At 37.9% G+C, this 17,847-nt stretch overlaps 1 protein-coding gene across 1 annotated transcript in view; it reads right to left on the bottom strand.

Annotated features, from left to right (window-relative positions):
* DNAH5 (dynein axonemal heavy chain 5) overlaps positions 1-17,847 on the bottom strand; it is a gene marked incomplete at its 3' end in the record, with an annotated part of 148,604 nt that overhangs the window by 55,265 nt on the left and 75,492 nt on the right. Inside the window, exons 23-30 of the mRNA XM_017524678.2 lie at positions 16,343-16,544; positions 15,544-15,779; positions 12,510-12,728; positions 10,962-11,024; positions 10,409-10,647; positions 9,428-9,668; positions 7,605-7,804; positions 4,578-4,731 (exon numbers count right to left, since the gene is read on the bottom strand). Coding sequence (XP_017380167.2) covers positions 4,578-4,731; positions 7,605-7,804; positions 9,428-9,668; positions 10,409-10,647; positions 10,962-11,024; positions 12,510-12,728; positions 15,544-15,779; positions 16,343-16,544 — 1,554 coding nt within the window. The remainder of the gene's footprint in view (positions 1-4,577; positions 4,732-7,604; positions 7,805-9,427; positions 9,669-10,408; positions 10,648-10,961; positions 11,025-12,509; positions 12,729-15,543; positions 15,780-16,342; positions 16,545-17,847) is intronic.

Raw genomic sequence — 17,847 nt, 5'->3', positions numbered from 1 at the left:
AGCTTCCAAGAAATAAGGGACTGCATTTAATTGGTATACCTGAAAGTGATGGGGAGAATGGAACCAAGTCAAAACACTCTTCAGGACATTATCTAGGAGAAATTTCCTAACCTAGTAAGACATGCCAACATTCAAATTCAGAAAATACCACAAAGATACTCCTCAAGAAAAGCAAAGCCAAGACAGATAATTGTCAGATTTACCAAAGTTGAAATCAAGGGAAAAATGTTAAGGGCAGCCAGAGAGACAGGTCAGATTACTGACAAAGGGAAGCCCATCAGGCTAATAGCAGATCTCTCTACAGAAACCCTAAAAGTCAGAAGACAGTGGGGGCCAATATTCAACATTCTTAAAGAAAAGAATTTTCCACCCAGAATTTCATAACCAGCCAAACTAAGCTTCATAAGTGAAGAAGAAATAAAATTCTTTACAGACAAACAAATGCCGAGAGATTTTGTCACCACCAGGCCTGCCTTACAGGAGCTCTTGAAGGTAGCACTAAATATGGAAAGGAAAAACTGATACCGGCCATTGCAAAAACAAACCAAATTGTAAAGACCATCAACATTATGAAGAAACTGCATCAACTAATGGGCAAAATAAGCAGCTAGCATCATAATGACAGGATCAAATACATACATAACAATATTAACCTTAAATATAAACAGGCAAAATGCCTCAATTAAAAGACACAGACTGGCAAATTTAACAAATAATCAAGACCTATCGATGTGCTGTATTCAGGAGACCCATTTCATGTGCAAAGACACACACAGGCTCAAAATAAAGGGATGGAGGAATATTTACCAAGCAAATGAAAAGCAAACAGTAGCAGGGGTTGCAATCCTAGTCTCTGATCAAACAGACTTTAAACCAACAAAAATCAAAAAAGACCAAAAAAAAGGGGCATTACATAACGGTAAACAGATCAATGCATCAAGAAGAGCTAACTATCCTAAATATATATACACCCAATACAGGAGCACCCAGATTCATAAAACAAGTTTTTAGAGACCTACAAAGAGACTTAGACTCTCACGCAATAATAGTGGGAGACTTTAACACCCCACTGTCAATATTAGACAGATCAACGAGTCAGAAAATTAACAAAGATATTTAAAAAAAAAAAAGCCCAGGACCAGATGGATTCACAGCCAAATCCTACCATGGGTACAAAGAGCAACTGGTTCCATTCCTCCTAAAACTATTCCAAACAATAGAAAAAGAAGGACTCCTCCCTAACTCCTTTTATAAGGCCAGCATCATCCTGATACCAAAACCTGGCAAAGTCACAATAAAAAAAAAATTTCAGGCCGATATCCCTGATGAACACTGATGTAAAAATCCTCAATAAAATACTGGGAAACTGAAATCACATATTAAAAAGCTTATCCATCACAATCAAGTCAGCTTCAGCCCTGGGATGCAAGCCTGGTTCAACATATGCAAATCAAAAAACATAATCCATCACATAAACAGAACCAAAAAACCGCAAAACCACATGACTATCTTAACAGAGTTAGAAAAGGCCTTCAATAAAACTCAATACCCCTTCATGCTAAAAAGACTCAATAAACCAGGTATTGATGGAAGATAACTCAAAATAATAAGAGCTACTTATGACAAATCCACAGCCAATATCATACTGAATGGGCAAAAGCTAGAAGCATTCCCTTTGAAAACCAACACAAGAAAAAGATGACCTCTCTCACCCATTCCTATTCAATATAGTATTAGAAGTTCTGGCCAGTGAAATCAGGCAAGAGAAAGAAATAAAGGATATTCAAATAGGAACAGAGGAAGTCAAATTATCTCCGTTTGCAGATAACATGATTATATATTCAGGAATTCCATGGTCTCAGACCAAAAACTCCTTAAGCTAATAAGCAACTTCAGGAAATTTTCATGATACAAAATCAATGTGCAAAACTCACAAGCATTCCTATGCACCAATAATAGACTAACAGAGAGCCAAATCATGAGTGAACTCCCATTCACAATTGCTACAAAGAGAATAAAATACCTAGGAATACAACTAACAAGGGATGTAAAGGACCTCTTCAAGGAGAACTGCAAACCACTGCTCATGGAAATAAGAGAGGACAAAAACAAATGGAAAAGCATTCCACGCTCATGGATAGGAAGAATCAATATTGTAAAAATGGTTATACTTCTCAAAATAACTTACAGATTCAATGCTATTCCCATCAAGCTACCATTGGCTTTCTTCACAGAAATAGAAAAAAAAACTACTTTAAATTTCATATGGAACCAACAAAGAGCCCAAATAGCCAAGACAGTCCTAAGCAAAAAGAACAAAGGGAGGCATCACACTACCTGACTCAAACTATACTACAAAGTGACAGTAACCAAAACAGCATGTTACTGATACCTAAACAGAGATATAGACCAATGGAGCAGAACAGAGGCCTCAGAGGCAACGCCACACATCTACAACCATCTGACCTTTGACAAACCAGACAAAAACAAGCAATAGGGAAATAATTCCCTATTTAATAAATGTTGTTGGGAAAACTGGCTAGCCATGTGCAGAAAGCTGAAACTGAACCCCTTCTTTATACCTTATACAAAAATTAACTTAATATGGATTAAAGATTTAAACATAAGACCTAAAACCATAAAAACCCTAGAAGAAAACCTAGGCAATACCATTCAGGACATAGGCATGGGCAAAGACTTCATGACTAAAACACCAAAAGCAATTGCAACAAAAGCCAAAATTAGTGAATGGGATCTAATTAAACTAAAGAGCTCTGCACAGCAAAAGAAACTATCACCAGAGTAAACAGACAACCTACAGAATGGGAGAAAATTTTTGCAATCTATCCTTCTGACAAAGGGCTAATATGCAGAATCTACAAGGAACTAAGCAAATTACAAGAAAAAAAAATCCCACCAAAAAGTGGGCAAAGGATATGAACAAATACTTATCAAAAGAAGACATTTATGTGGCCAACAAGCATATGAAAAAAAAGCTCATCATCACTGGTCATTAAAGAAATGCAAATCAAAACCACAATGAGATACCATCTCATACCAGTTAGAATGGCGATCATTAAAACGTCAGGTAACAACAAATGCTAGAGAGGATGTGGAGAAATAGGAACGCTTTTACAGTGTTCGTGGGTGTGTGAATGAGTTCAACCATTATGGAAGACAGTGTAATGATTCCTCAAGGATCTAGAACTAGAAATACCATTTGACCCAGCAATCCCATTACTGGGCACATACCCAAAGGATTATAAATCATCCTATTATATAGAAACATGCACACATATGTTTATTGCAGCACTATACATAACAGCACAGACTTGGAACCAACCCAAAGGCCCATCAATGTTAGACTGGATAAACAAAATGTGGGACACATACACCATGGAATACTATGCAGCCATAAAAAGGAAGGAGTTCATGTCCTTTGCAGGGTCATGGATGAAGCTGGAACAGAAAACCAAACACCGCATGTTCTCACTCACAAGTGAGAGCTAACAATAAGAACATATGGACACAGGGAGGGGAACATCACATACAGGGGCCTGTCGGGGGTGGGGGTCAAGAGGAGCAATAGCATTAGGAGAAATACCTAATGTAGATGACAGGTTGATGGGTGCAGCAAACCACCATGGTCTATGTATACCTATGTAACAAACCTGCATGATCTGCACATGTATCCCAGACCTTAAAGTATAATAAAAAAAAAAAATCCAAACCTACTATTTATAACTTTAAGAAAAGAAGAAAAAAAGCATGCACAAATACAAATCAAAAATAAAGTAAAATTCTAGTGAGTGAATAAATTTCACTATTGCCTCCAAAATAAATGGTCTGCAGTCTATAATTTGATCTGTCTTTTGTAACCAAACTGAAAACTAACCAAAGAGAAACCTATGCGATGAAAACATTTAACATAATCATGCTTCTAAAACTGAAATATATTGTTAAAATGTTATCATCTTCCATACAGCTTAAGGTAATTGAATAAGAATCCTTGAGAATTGGTTAAAATGTTCATTTAAAAATCTCAAAATATATTCCATATATACCTAGTCAGATGATTACGATTTGATGAAAAATACATACTCGACATCTTGAAAAGTTCTTTTTGTTTTGGAGATTTTTTCTGCACATTGCCACCCCTCAATTTTACAGTACAGATATAATTGGGTACAATGTATACTATGCATTACTTTAAAATGTCAGCAGTAGAAGAACAAATTAGCCTAGAATTGTCAAGATAACTGCACTATAATTCTACACTGTTCCAAATTGTACCTTGAAATTATCTAAAGAAGCAGATCAATTACACGACCACTGATTCTTTGTTTTTTTAACCCTCTATTTCCTATCAAACCTCCACAGTTTTTCTTACTCTGTCACCCCTTTCCTTTCCACAATTCCTCATTCCCTTTGAAGAATAACACCATTAACAGTAACAACAAAAAGACTGAGGGGAGCAGTTCAACAGAAGTTAAATATTATGGCATTATTTAAGGGAATATTTATTCTTAGATCTTTCTCTGAAAAATCTGATGAAATCACAAAGTAGATTATGAAACCTTGGGCAGCTGCTTGGCAATGTCTCCTCCCACAAAAACGGCTTCTAAATAAATCCACAGATTTTGCACCGTCATCCAGCGCTCGATGATGTCTGTTGAGTTGGAAAGGTACTGCACCCATTTTTGAATCTGAGCTTTGAATGGCATATTGTACCTAAAATAAGAAACAGTTTCAGGATTTGGTTTTGGTTTTTGTCATGCTGTTGTTTTAAAGCCAAAGAGGTTTGTAAAAATCTTAATTTTGTATCCTCTTTCTTTATAACCTTAACTATGTTCTTTTTAAATGATGGCTTTTAAAATGATGCAACCAAGTGATTAGTTCATCCCTATCTATTGTGCATTGTTAAGTCTAGCTTTTTCCCTTTTGATCCAGAGCTTAGAGAAGGGTGGGAGATTTACAATCTAGAGAGTAGCTCAGGCATAAGACTTGATTCCACCAAGCTTCCAGGGAAATACATTTACCCTCAGTGCTGCTATGGCTGAGAATAATATTCACTCTACTGAGCTTCTGTGCCTATTTCATGGGGTCTCTGGTTTTTCATAGAATATGGAGCCATTATAGAACCATCGGGGGGACCAGACAACTAATGCAATCTTCAAATATGATAACATCTGGACTCTCTCCTTAGCTTCCCCTTTTCTGAGTCTCTTTCTAACTTCCCCCACACTTGTGTCCAACCCACTCACGTTTGATGTACATGTGTGCAAGGTTACTGCCTCTTCCATAGTTAATCTGTCTTCCCCTTTTCCTCTTTGAGACAGACTGCCTTCCAGTGGCCTCCCAATGTCCTTTTCTCTTTCTGTCCTTCGATGTGGGCTCATAATTACCCAACTAAATTACTGAATTTCCCAGTTTCCCGTTGCAGTCATGTGCAGTCACAAGGCTAAGTTCCACATCAACAGAGCTTCATCTTAGCTAAACACTGGAATCATCTCGCCAACATTAAACATGACTGCTGCCTGCCTGGGTCCTACCTACAGAGACTGATTCAATGGGTCTGGGAAGTGACGCTGGCATTGGGATTTTTTTAAGTTCTTTCAGTTGCAAAGATTGAGAACCACTCTTCTACATGAAATGTGAGTAGTGGCATTGGATATAATGGATAGTACAGGAAATAAGGTCACACCTTGGAAAGACTGAGTGTGCCAGACCAAGCTGGGGTCCCTGATGATGTGGTGAAGCCCCCATTCCAGCCTGAACCATCTACCTTAGGACTTGTTTTACATGTGAGCAATATAAACATCAGTGTTATATTAGCCATTTTGTATGTGGTGCTTCTGTTACTTACAGACAAACTTTATCTTAAATGATTGTACAGCCTATCTTTATGTTTCTTCTTCTTTTTCTTATCCCTTCATAGATCTCTCTAGCCCTACATAATATGTACTTGAAGTTGTATTATTGCATAAGAGTTTAATTTCCATATTCTTAATTGCTAACCAAATTCTTTTAATATTCCACACATCTTTCTATTTGTATGCTCTTCACTAGAATATAGGTCCATAGAAACAGAGATCTTTCCCTTATTTCTTATTCTATCCACAGCACCTAGACGAGTACATCGCACACACAGTAAGGGTTCAATAGATATATATTGAAAAAGCATTCCTCCCATAACTCTATCTGCAGATTAGATGCCATTGATGAGAAAAGTTTCCCCACCCCAACCAGATAATATTTACTTAATTTATATGTGTGTCTATTCTATCTCTCTAGAGTATATTATTGTCCATCTATCCTTTATTCTTGTTTGGTATGAATAGTAGTCAAGCTCATTAAAATTCACTAAATCCCGAGAAGTCCAAACTCAAGATTACTAATGGTCTAACTTCATATCCCCATATTACTTACTTTCGTGTAAGAAGTAAGTTAAAATAAGGGAAATTTTCACTGAGATAGCATGAAGTACACGGTATTTCCAATATTAAAAGTATTGATACACATATATACAGGGAATTGAGTGATATTTTAAAGCTAGAATAGAACAACAAATTTATATCTCAATGGTAACTACATTCTGCACAATTACCATATATTTGAGAAGATTCTGGGGAACAAAAACATTATTTCAGAAAGAGCAAACAGAAGCAATGAAACAAGGAAATGTAAGTTCATGACTGTACAGTGTGCATATCCAGAATGTGAGGGGTGGCACTACGCATTATATACGTGTAACAAAAGTTTACATGTGGCCAGGTGCAGTGGCTCATACCCGTAATCCCAGCACTTTGGGAGGCGGAGGCGGGTGAATCACCTGAGACCAGGAGTTTGAGACCAGCCTGGTCAACATGGTGAAACCCTGTCTCACTCAAAAATACAAAAATTAGCCAAGCATGGTGGCGGTCGCCTGTAATCCCAGCTACTCTGGAGGCTGAGGCAGGAGAATCACTTGAACCCAGAAGGCTGAGGTTGCCGTGGGCCAAGAACGCATCATTGCACTCCAGCTTGGGTGACAGAGAGAGACTCTGTCTCAAAAAAAGAAAAACATTCACACATACCCCACAAATTTGTACAAATATAAAAAATAAAGTATGTAAACAACTAAGAGTTTCTAGTCCACAGATGGTGGCAAAAAAAAGGCTTTTCGAATAGAATGATTATTCTGGAATTCAGAATAACGTTCCTCCTGGACTCTAGAGGCTGTAGAGCTGTCAGCTGTGCAGTGAGGCTTGTCAGCAGCAAAGCTGAAATGTTCCCAAGAGCCGAGTGGCTAATTGTCCAGCGGATGGTCTCGGATACATCCCATAAACACAGGATAATGAAATAAAACCAGCGTTACACATGCTGAAACATGTGTCCGAGGCCAAAATGAAAACAAGAATAATTGGAATATAATCTATTGATTATTAATATATAAGTGGGTGCTGATGTTTTGGATATAAAAATTAATTAATTTAATTAAATCAAGTATTTTCAACATTGAATAGATTGTATGAAGGGTATTATTGTAATGCACTTTTTATTCATTTGAAATGTTTGCTATTATGGTTCTCAAATCTAAGGAAAAAGATAGATGGTTTTCCCACCTGTTGCTCAGTAGGGAACCCAGCAACATCAAACTGTCCTCCATGTTGGCGATGATTTCCGAGGTACTGTCTCCTCGCAAGAGGAGCTCTCCACGGGTTTTAAAGCTGCCAAAGGTGAACATTTTGTTGTCCCATTCATTAATCACTTGCTTCAGCTTTTGCTCAATGTCTCTCTCTTTCACCGCACTGATACAGATGTCCTACCAAAATAGTAAGCTCTCATATTATTGCATGAAAGTCACATATCCTTCCTTAATAGTCTAGTTGAAAGACCCTATCTTCACGGTCTGCTTTATTTATATATACATATAAACTTTTATATTTCCAGACCGAAAATGCAATATTATAAATAGAATGTGCATATGCAGATACTGATGCCGTAAGAGAGATGGAGATAAAGATATCATTGAATAACAGAACTTGAATTTTAAAAATTTCCCATCAAACTTGTCCAGAAAAAAAGGTGACAGAAAATACGTGCAAATCACTTTTACATTTTGAAACTTCAATCACTGATTCAAAATTCAGTGTATTTCTGATTTACCGCTTAAGTCAAATGAATGCAGCGTGTGAATGAACACAGGTAGCAAAACCTGATTTCTCCCATGGCTCTGGTCACTTTCCCAGACTCCTCTGCAGCCTCACCCTTGAGGCGATTAGTCCAGCCCTTTCTTTACCCTCATTTCTTCCCACACTATGTTTCCCCTCTGGGTGAGCTCATTTACACTCATGAATTCAATCACTTTCATATCTCCAGGCAAGACCCACATCCATTTGCCTACTGAACTTCCCTGCTGTGATGTTTCAAGGAAACCCCAAACACAGTCTGTGAAATACCAGACTCATGTCCCTGATCAAGCTCATGAGCTTTGCATCTTGTCACCCAATCTGATCCCCTTCATCTCAGTGGTCAGCACCTTCATCCATTGAGGTCTTACAGCAAGAAATCTAGAATTCATCTTTAACCCCCCTCTTCTTTCTCCTGCTACGTTCCCTTCGTCACCAAATTCTCCTCAAATACCCCGTGATCCTGTCTCTCCCCTCTGGCTTTACTGCTTCCCTTCCCATCTAACAAGCCATCATTTCTTGCCTGAGCTACCCTTAGAAACTCTCAGTTGGTTTTTCCAACACTCCTCCCTTGTCCTCCTTCAATTCTTTCTCCAACGATCTCTAGCAGAGTGATGCTTATAAACAGTCAACCTAACCATGTCAGCCCCTGCTGAAAACACATCTCTCAGCTGGTGCCCACTGCTCAATAACATCCGCCTCCCTGGCCTCAGCTGGTCCTCTCTGCCTGGCCTCCACACCCCAGCCACACAGGTCTTCTTCTGGTTCCTCAAATATACTTCAGATGTTCCATGCATAATGTGCCATCTGCCTGGAATGGCCTTCTTTGCACTTTCCAAGCCCCTCACCCAACCACACAACCACACTCCCTTCGCCCAGCCAGTCCTGTGCCTGTGTCCCAGCCCTCCCTAGCTTTATCACCCCCACGTGAGCCAAACTCATCTATCATAGGCTTTCATAGAACATCATACATTTTATTCAATGGCATTTTCCATAGCTTATAGCTATGCCTTTATTTGTATAATTATTTAATGATATCTGAATGCAAGACTGCATTGTTAATTCTGATGCAGAATCTGTACCATCTTAGGTGTAATAAACATTTGTTGAAGGAACTAATGGCTGAATGCCAGGAGAACAATTTCAATTGTCTGAGTATAGTTTACTGATCTAATATTCTATAATACAGAAATGTTATCAAATAAATACCATGAGACCTTTTAATCTTCCACCACATCATGCTCTGTCAACTGTACCTCTATTTCCTCTTTGTATTTCAGCAGAGGTGCCTCCATGATATTTCTTAACTTAAAGCTTTCATTCCCCACATCCAGGCTGTGCCCAGTGAGGGTGGTTATCCTTTCCCAGTGTCGCTCCATCATGGCTTTACTGGCCATGTATTCCAGCAGTGGGCAACACTCACTGAAATCATCAATGATCTTCTTCAGGTCCAAAAAAGCCTGCCAGTCCTTCAAAGCCCGGGGCAGCTTCCGACACCTGTGAAGGGAAACCAACGTGAAAGCTCATTGAAACATGATCACAGACATCTCTGGACCAAGATGGTCTGCTAGCATTTCTATCAAAAATAGTGTCTTTGAATACCTATCCTATTTTAAAATCCCATGACTTGCAGGCAATCTGTTAATATAATATACAGATGACTTATATATTACAGATAATTGTCTTCTCCATTAGAAAAGATTTTTTCCAATCCTTCACAACTACTACCTAGTTAGAGGCATTATTTTGGAGTATAGAGGTGCTGTTCAGGTTAATTCAATTCTACAAACATGTACTGAGAACTTACTAAGCACAAAGCACAGCATAGTGTATCAGGCTGTCAAGTGAAATATACAACAAATAGTTCTCCCTTTTCTTTGGATTCAGCAGCTACAACAATATAGAAAAATCATGGGCTCCTGCTTTTGTTCCAGATGATAATCTAACATAAACTTCAAATGTTTCATAAGTATAATATAAATAAAAATTGGCTCCCACCAAGCTGCAGAAAAGCCCCTAACATGATTCATTCATGTATAAAGAATGTGCTTGTCTCATTGTCTACACACAGGAGTAATTAACAAATAGCAATTAACAAGAATGATGTCAATGGACAACAACAATGCAGTAAGATGTGCTTTTGAAACAGCAGGGGTGAAAACAGAACTTGGCTGCCTGTCAAAAAAGAAAGCATTTGAAGTTTAATCGCTGGGCATGCTAAACATTTAACTTCTTACCTGTTCTGGAATTCTAAGAGTTCATTGTTGATTTTTTCAATATTCACCTCTGACCAAAGAATATCATAGTAACTATTTACAGTCTCTATGACACTGTTGTAGAGAGTGTATATTTTCTGTAGAAGATTTAGTTGCTTCTTTATTTCGAGAAGCTGAGGATACTGTGTAACTGGCAGGCCTAAAAGCTCCTCTCCTCCAGTATATGTGATGTATTTCCGATAGATATTGTCAAATTGATTCTAATAAAAACACAAGTGAAAACTCGTCAAAATGATTTATACATGAACAAACATGCAAATGAAAATATAAGATTGGCAAACAAGTAAGCCAGTGATATATGATCTCTGGGCACATGTAAATAGGAATACTAAGTAGGCATAATTAATTCATAGAAACCACTTCTAATTGTAATCCTACAAAATCTTATTTTTAATGCAAGTACATACATTGTTCCACAATAGGGCTCTATATCTTAAAAAGAAGAAAATATACATGTGTTTAAAACACAACAAGATTTTATTGTTTAGAAAGTCATAGAAACTAAAAAGATTACCTGAAACATGATAAGCCTGTCACTGGCTTCCTGGGGCTTCAAGCCACTAGCCATTGGACCATTCTGAACAAAAAGTTAAAAAAATATATAGAACAAATTGTTTGCATGTAAATTTCATGAACTCAGAATATTTAAATATTAAAGTTAGGTGTCATGCATGATAAGAAACTTAGTTTTTATTTATTAGAAAAAAAGGTCCTCACAAAGATTCATTTGGAAATATTTTTCCAGTCTAAAAAAGCCAAATTAATGCCAGGACTTCCTTTTGTCAAGAAACTTTTAAGGATAAAAATATGCATTACTCATTTCTTAGGTAACACAGGCAAAGAGGAGTCAATGGCTGTTCTATAAGAAGCACATATAATGCCTGCTTTTGAACCAAATGCTAATGTCATATAACTCATAGATTTTTATCATTCTAACACCCACTTGTAAGGTGGCCTATAATCTTAACACTCCAGTCAGATTTTCCTACATTAGAAAACCCTGAATATGTGGATTCCTGTGCTGCTTCATCCATGGAGTTGGTACATGGACCCAATCATCTAACATTATTAATTTTGTGGTTTATTGTGCTACTAGTTAATAGGTACAAATTTTACCTGAAACTATATTTCCCTTCTTCTGCACATTATATTTGCCTGCAGAAGGGTCTCATTACACAGCATATTCACATTAGAAGATTCAGTACCTAAACATATATGAGTAATTAAAATATGGACTCCATGGAGGCAGGGCTCCATCTGTCTTATCCACTACTGTTTAGTCAGAACCAAGGACAGCGCCCAGCACTTCTGTGCTCCATATTTGTGGAACCAAGGAATGCCGTGGATAGGAGGACATTATAACTATATGTGAATAGTACTTTTCTACACAAATTTAGAATGCTACCAAACAACTTTAGTAACAGAACAAATGATGCAGTGTTAGCACTTTTAAGTTAGCACTTTTAAATTTATCATTTTCTGTTGAAATTATCCTATATGAACCCTGATTTGGTTAGGCTTTCTGTCCCCACCCAAACCTCATCTTGAATTGTAATCCCCATAATCCTGAAGTCTCAAGGGAGAAACTAGGTGGAGGTAACTGAATCATTAGAGCAGTTTCCCCTATGCTAGTCTCTGGATATTGAGTGAGTTTTCATGAGATCTGATGGTTTTATAAGGGGCTCTTCCCCCTTTGCTTGGCACTTCTTTCTGCCGCCTTGTGAAGAAGGTACCTTGCTTTCTCTTCACCTTCTGCCATGATTGCAAGTTTCCCGAGGCCTCCCCAGTCATGCTGAACTGTGTGTCAATTAAACCTCTTTCCTTTATAAATTACCCAGACTCTAGTAGTTCTTTATAGCAGTGTCAAAACAGACTAATACAAACTCTAAGGGGAAAGGATTGTGAAGAGAAAATGTTTTTCTCTCATGAAAATAAAAATCCCATTCCTTGGGAATTCCTGGGGCATTTCATACAATTTTACCCATAATTTTTAGACAACTATATTTTGCATGCTCTATTCACTAACCCCCAAAAATGCATGCAGAAAAAGCCAGAGACATACCAAATCATAGTCCAGATAAAACTGGTGACAGTCTTGGAGGAATACCTCCACAGCACTAGTAAGCTCTTTCTTAAAACTGGGCTGTAGTGAGACTAATTCATTCTGGACTTCACCAGCACGTGCCAGCAGCTTCTCCCAAGCATAGTGCAGTGTATCAACTTTGTCCATCTCTTCCTTTGCTATCAGAAGTCCATATCTGTTAAGCAGGGCATAAGATTCCTATAAAAAAAGAGAGAAACCTTAGTTTTGGCCAGTCAGATGCATAAATCTACACCCAGTCATGTATTAAATGATAATAATGGAAAATATCAGCATAATAGTGAAATTACCTAACAGTTCTAGTTATTCTACTTTAAACTTTAAGAGGTTAACTGAGCAACTGAGCCATTCAGTTTCCTCATCTATAAAATGAGAAAATCTTTTGGCTGCTTCACAGGATCTTTGAGAGTACTGAAAATATCATTTTAAATGCATTTGAAAAACCATAAACCATTAGACAAATAAAAGATATTTTTACTTAGGCCCCCAAATTGTATTTGATGACAACACAATTATATCAAGTAAATGAAAAACATAAAATAACTTCTAATATTAGAATAACAAAATAAATCAGGGTTTTTACTCTGTCTCATTTCACTTGATTGATAAGAGGTTCCAATAGTAAGACACAAAAGGGTGTTCTCGAATCAGAGCCTGGGCCAAGTCATTCCCTTCAGCATGTAAGATCCTGGATGGCTTTCTTCGCTAAAAGATTAAAATAAGGCTAAGGTTGGTTTTGATAAGAAAGAATTTTCTCTAATATCCCTCTTCTCTTCTCCCACTGTTACTCCTCCCCATAGAGGTGGAATGAGTGCCTGATTGTTGATTTGGGGGGAAAAAAATTGTTGATTTGAGCAAGCATATCCCAGTGCCTTTCTCTCTCTTCCCTCTCTCTCCATGGAGGCATGCCTGTGGTCTGCACCTCAGCGCCATAAACTGATCAGGGTAACACAAGACCTACAGCTTTCCAACACTGCCTCTGATGGATGAGGGAGTATCATAATCCTGGGATTTAGTATTTACTAGCTTATAGCGTGTGTGTGTGTGTGTGTGTGTGTGTGTGTGTGTGTGTGTGTGTGTTTGGGGGTAGGGAAGGGAGGAAAATAACTGAAGTAATACACTCAATTATGTCTTCCAAATAACTTCCATCAGACACAAAGGTGATGTTTTGATCTTGTCTACTTGATTCTACTTTTGTTCTTAATGTCCAGGTGGGAGAAAACAGGATTGTCAGTTACTGTACCTCCTCTTCAGACTTGAGGATCTCCCCAGATCTTGCACAAAGAAAGTCTCTTTGCCTTGATGTTTCAAGCCAAGGAAAGCAGGATGGACCATGTGATCCTCCTGGCCCAACATAGCAGAAGTGAAAATGTGTAGTGGTCTGTACCATTTTCATGGTAATGTGAAAAATTTTCAAAATTCAAACAGGGATGCAGAAAATGGGAGACTAGAGTCTAATCTGGACCATCAGAGTATAAGTCCACACATTCCGATTATGGTGTGATGAAAAGATGATGCTTTTACAACTGGAGTTTTTTTTTAATGCTACAATTATACTAGTCTCATTTTAAAATAACAAATATAGTGAGCCACTTCTGATAAGACATTTTCATCTTGAGGTTAACACTGGCCCTGACCCCACAGTGCCTCCACGGCTGAGAAGTGCTTTTCCTTAATGTCTCCACTCTTGGGCCTTTGTCAACAATCATGAGTGGCAAATAAGATTTAAAGGCATGCACCAATAATTCTGATTATGAAAAGTTATTAATGATATTAATAATTCACACTATGTCATTTATAATGATAATATGTATTACAAGATGAATAAAAAATGGAATTCAAAATTGCACACACATATACAGACATGAAAAGAAGCTGGAAAGAAATATACCAACATCTTGGTACGAACTTGATTGATAAGATTACGGTAATTTTGAAATTATATTTCATACATTTGTTTTGCGTTTTCTAATTTTTCTAAAATGCTATTTTTTAATTTGGGGGAAAAGTAGTGTTTTGTTTTGTTTTGTTTTGTTTTGTTTTGTTTTAAAAAAAGGCTGTTGCTAAGACTGATTTTGTTGGTGGCTTAACATGAGATTTCTAAGGAGACTCCTTAGAAAGAGATAATGTTTACTCAAGTGAATCTATTCGAGGGTGTCTGCTTGTAAAGAAATCAACTGCCTTTTTTTTTTTGGCTATTGCTTAAATTATACTATGTATGTTGATAATATTATAATTGATAAGTCAGTGAAGCAGACTTCACTGCAAAAAAAGACATTTTCATCTGGAAAAAAATAGTATGATATGGTATACAAATAAAAGTGAAGTGCAACACTGATAAAAGTCCATAACTTCTTTGACCCTCAGTTTCCTTGCACGATGAGTAGCAGCCATAGTAAGGATGAAATGAGTTAACGCATATATGAACACTGTTAGTTCCCCATCCAGGTCCTGATTACCAACTGCTATTCCCATCCCCGAATACTGAGAGTGCTGGCTTTAAGAACTGCAGCTGTCCCCTTCTCTGGAAGATTTTCCTCAGCGGAATGTGAGCCTTCTCATGGGAGGTCATGGCCCATTTTCACTGACTTAGAAGTACAAAGGGTAGTCTCCTTTTCATGAAGGAGGGCCCAACTCAATTGATGGTGTAGGGCGCCCGTGGGATCAGGCTGAAGTCAGTCCATAGCTGATTGGCTTCTCATCCTTAACCTTTCCTGATTCCCTCACTCCCCTTCTCTACTGAGCACTCATCAATAAATCACTTGCGCAAAAATCTTTATCTCAGGATCTGCTCTGAAGGAACTTGTCATACGTGAAGGAGAGACCTGGCCCATGGAAGGCACCCTATAGGGCTTTGGTATCATCAACAATATTGAAATTATTGTCTTGGTTTAGCACCCATTTAGTAACTTTGCTCCAGACCCAGTCAGTATTTCAGGTAATAGCATCCAACATGTAGAAATATTTCTATATTGAACAAATGATCATTAGTCACCTCGATAGGCCCTACTTGAAAGTCAATGGAGATTTCCTGCTCCCTTATTTCTTTCAGTGCTGCCATTGCAATCCGAATATCATCCAGGTCCTTAATTGGACGATTTAGTTTCTTATTGAATTCTTCAATAAGGGTAAAAATGTTTTCCATCTCACTCCGGTATTTTTTGTTACAGTGGCGTCCAATGACAACCATCCAGGTCTTTGTCTCGGCAGTCAGGGAAAACTTCAAGTCAGCTGAAAACCCAAATGTCTACAGTTCAATTTTAAAAACTTGAACCGGTATGAAAAGTCAAAGTGTCACTGTTCTCCAACAGTAAACACTTTGCAGCTTATAGCCTTCTAACCCATAAAAAGTTGAACCGGAAAAAAAAAATCATAATTTTTCCTAGTGATTTATATATTCGTTCATTTTATAAAGTTTGTTTTTACAACAATCCAATACATATTTCAAAATGTTTTTTTTAAAAAGTACACATCAGAACCTCCGGGATAAGCCTCAATTGTTTGTTATTATTATTTGTTAAATAAAGGGCAAATTTTAATTCAGAATATAACAGCATCTCCTTTGTCTGACCTAACCTTTATTTTCAAGGTTTAGCAGCAAAGTGTTCAAAATAATCAAGAATTAATAATTATGCAGCAGGAAATTTTTTAAAAATCTACAAACTGATCTCAAATCTTGAGGCCCATAAAGTCAATCTTTAAGACAGGTAGAATTCTCTGGAATACTAATCTGGATAAAAAGACAAAACAATACTGTCTAATTTACATGGCTCTATGAAAGAAAATAAACCAACCTGTGTACAGAGCAATGGAACCTACACAGATATATTCAGGCTCAGCATTAATTTCCTGCTCTAGGTTTTGGAAATAGAGAATCTGGGACTCAAATTCAGAAAGCAAGGGGCTCTGTGTAATAAATGTCTTAATGGCTTCTTCTTTCTCCTTTTGCCAAATGTGATTGTAGCGTTTGAAGCAATCCATGCATGTAACAACCTCCTGGAAGCAAACAACAACAGATTTATGTTAAGAAGGAAGAATCTGAAATGGCACAATGATATAAGTGAATATTTGCCAACTGCTGGTGGTTTCTATGAATTTATTAAAATGTTTAGCGAACCATGTGATTATCTGGAAATGCCAAAGGACTGGGACTATATACAAGAGTGTGGACAGTAGCTCAGGGCTAGTAACAGTTTCACTGTTATCCCTAAACAAAAGAGAGTAGAGAAAAGGGAGTGGAGCAGCTTCTAGAAACTGGAAGAGAATCCTTGAAGATCCTGTGTACAGGGGCCTCTTGACTGGAGCTGGACCTTAGGTCAAAAATCACAGCTTAAGGTCATACTATTAGCCTCTTGGATTTACAGGAAGGATACTATGGAAAACATACTCGGAGATTATTCCCTTCTTTCCCCCTGCCCATCAGATCTCCACCAAGAGTCTTCATTGACTGAACCCAATGCAAGCCTCAATGGGAATCTACTGACATGTCGCCTAAGGTCAGACAGCTGGAGGGAATGTAGATCAGCTCTTAGAGACATGAAGGACAAACAGAACATAGCCAGCATCGCTCTGCTGAGAGATGGCCTGGAATCACATAAAAAGTACAAATTCACATAACAAGAATTGCCATTGGAATCATACTACATCTTACCAACCAGGAACGTAGTGCATGTTTCCACATCTTGTCACCTTTTTTAAAGCTTCCTTGTTAAGTTTTAGGGTAATCTTCATAGAGACCCCAGATAGTTCTTATTACACACGTTTTTAGGTATTTTTCAATGATGTTGTCATTGTAAACAAGATCTTTTCACTATTGTTACAATTGGCTATAAATGGCATATACATTTTTTAAAATGTATTTTTAAATGAACGGTCTAGTTTGCTACCAAGTATGCAGCGGTCGTGTTTTCAAACACTATTTTTCCAGTAAAACAAATGTACTGCTTTCTACCAGCTAAAACAGCAAGCCACAGGGGAGTACAGTCCGGTGCACCACGCCCCCTCCATCACTTCTTCCATTTGGACTGATTTGGTAACCACTTGTCTTAAGAATGTTCTTTGCGCCGGGCGCGGTGGCTCAAGCCTGTAATCCCAGCACTTTGGGAGGCCGAGGCGGGTGGATCACAAGGTCAAGAGATCGAGACCATCCTGGTCAACACAGTGAAACCCCGTCTCTACTAAAAAACTACAAAAAATTAGCTGGGCATGGTGGTGCGTGCCTGTAATCCCAGCTACTCAGGAGGTTGAGGCAGGAGAATTGCCTGAACCCAGGAGGCGGAGGTTGCGGTGAGCCGAGATC

Source organism: Cebus imitator, unplaced genomic scaffold, assembly GCF_001604975.1.
Source record: "Cebus imitator isolate Cc_AM_T3 unplaced genomic scaffold, Cebus_imitator-1.0 Scaffold35, whole genome shotgun sequence".
Taxonomy (NCBI): domain Eukaryota; kingdom Metazoa; phylum Chordata; class Mammalia; order Primates; family Cebidae; genus Cebus; species Cebus imitator.
Note: the sequence above shows the minus strand (reverse complement) of the source record. Positions and strands in the feature narration are given on the sequence as shown.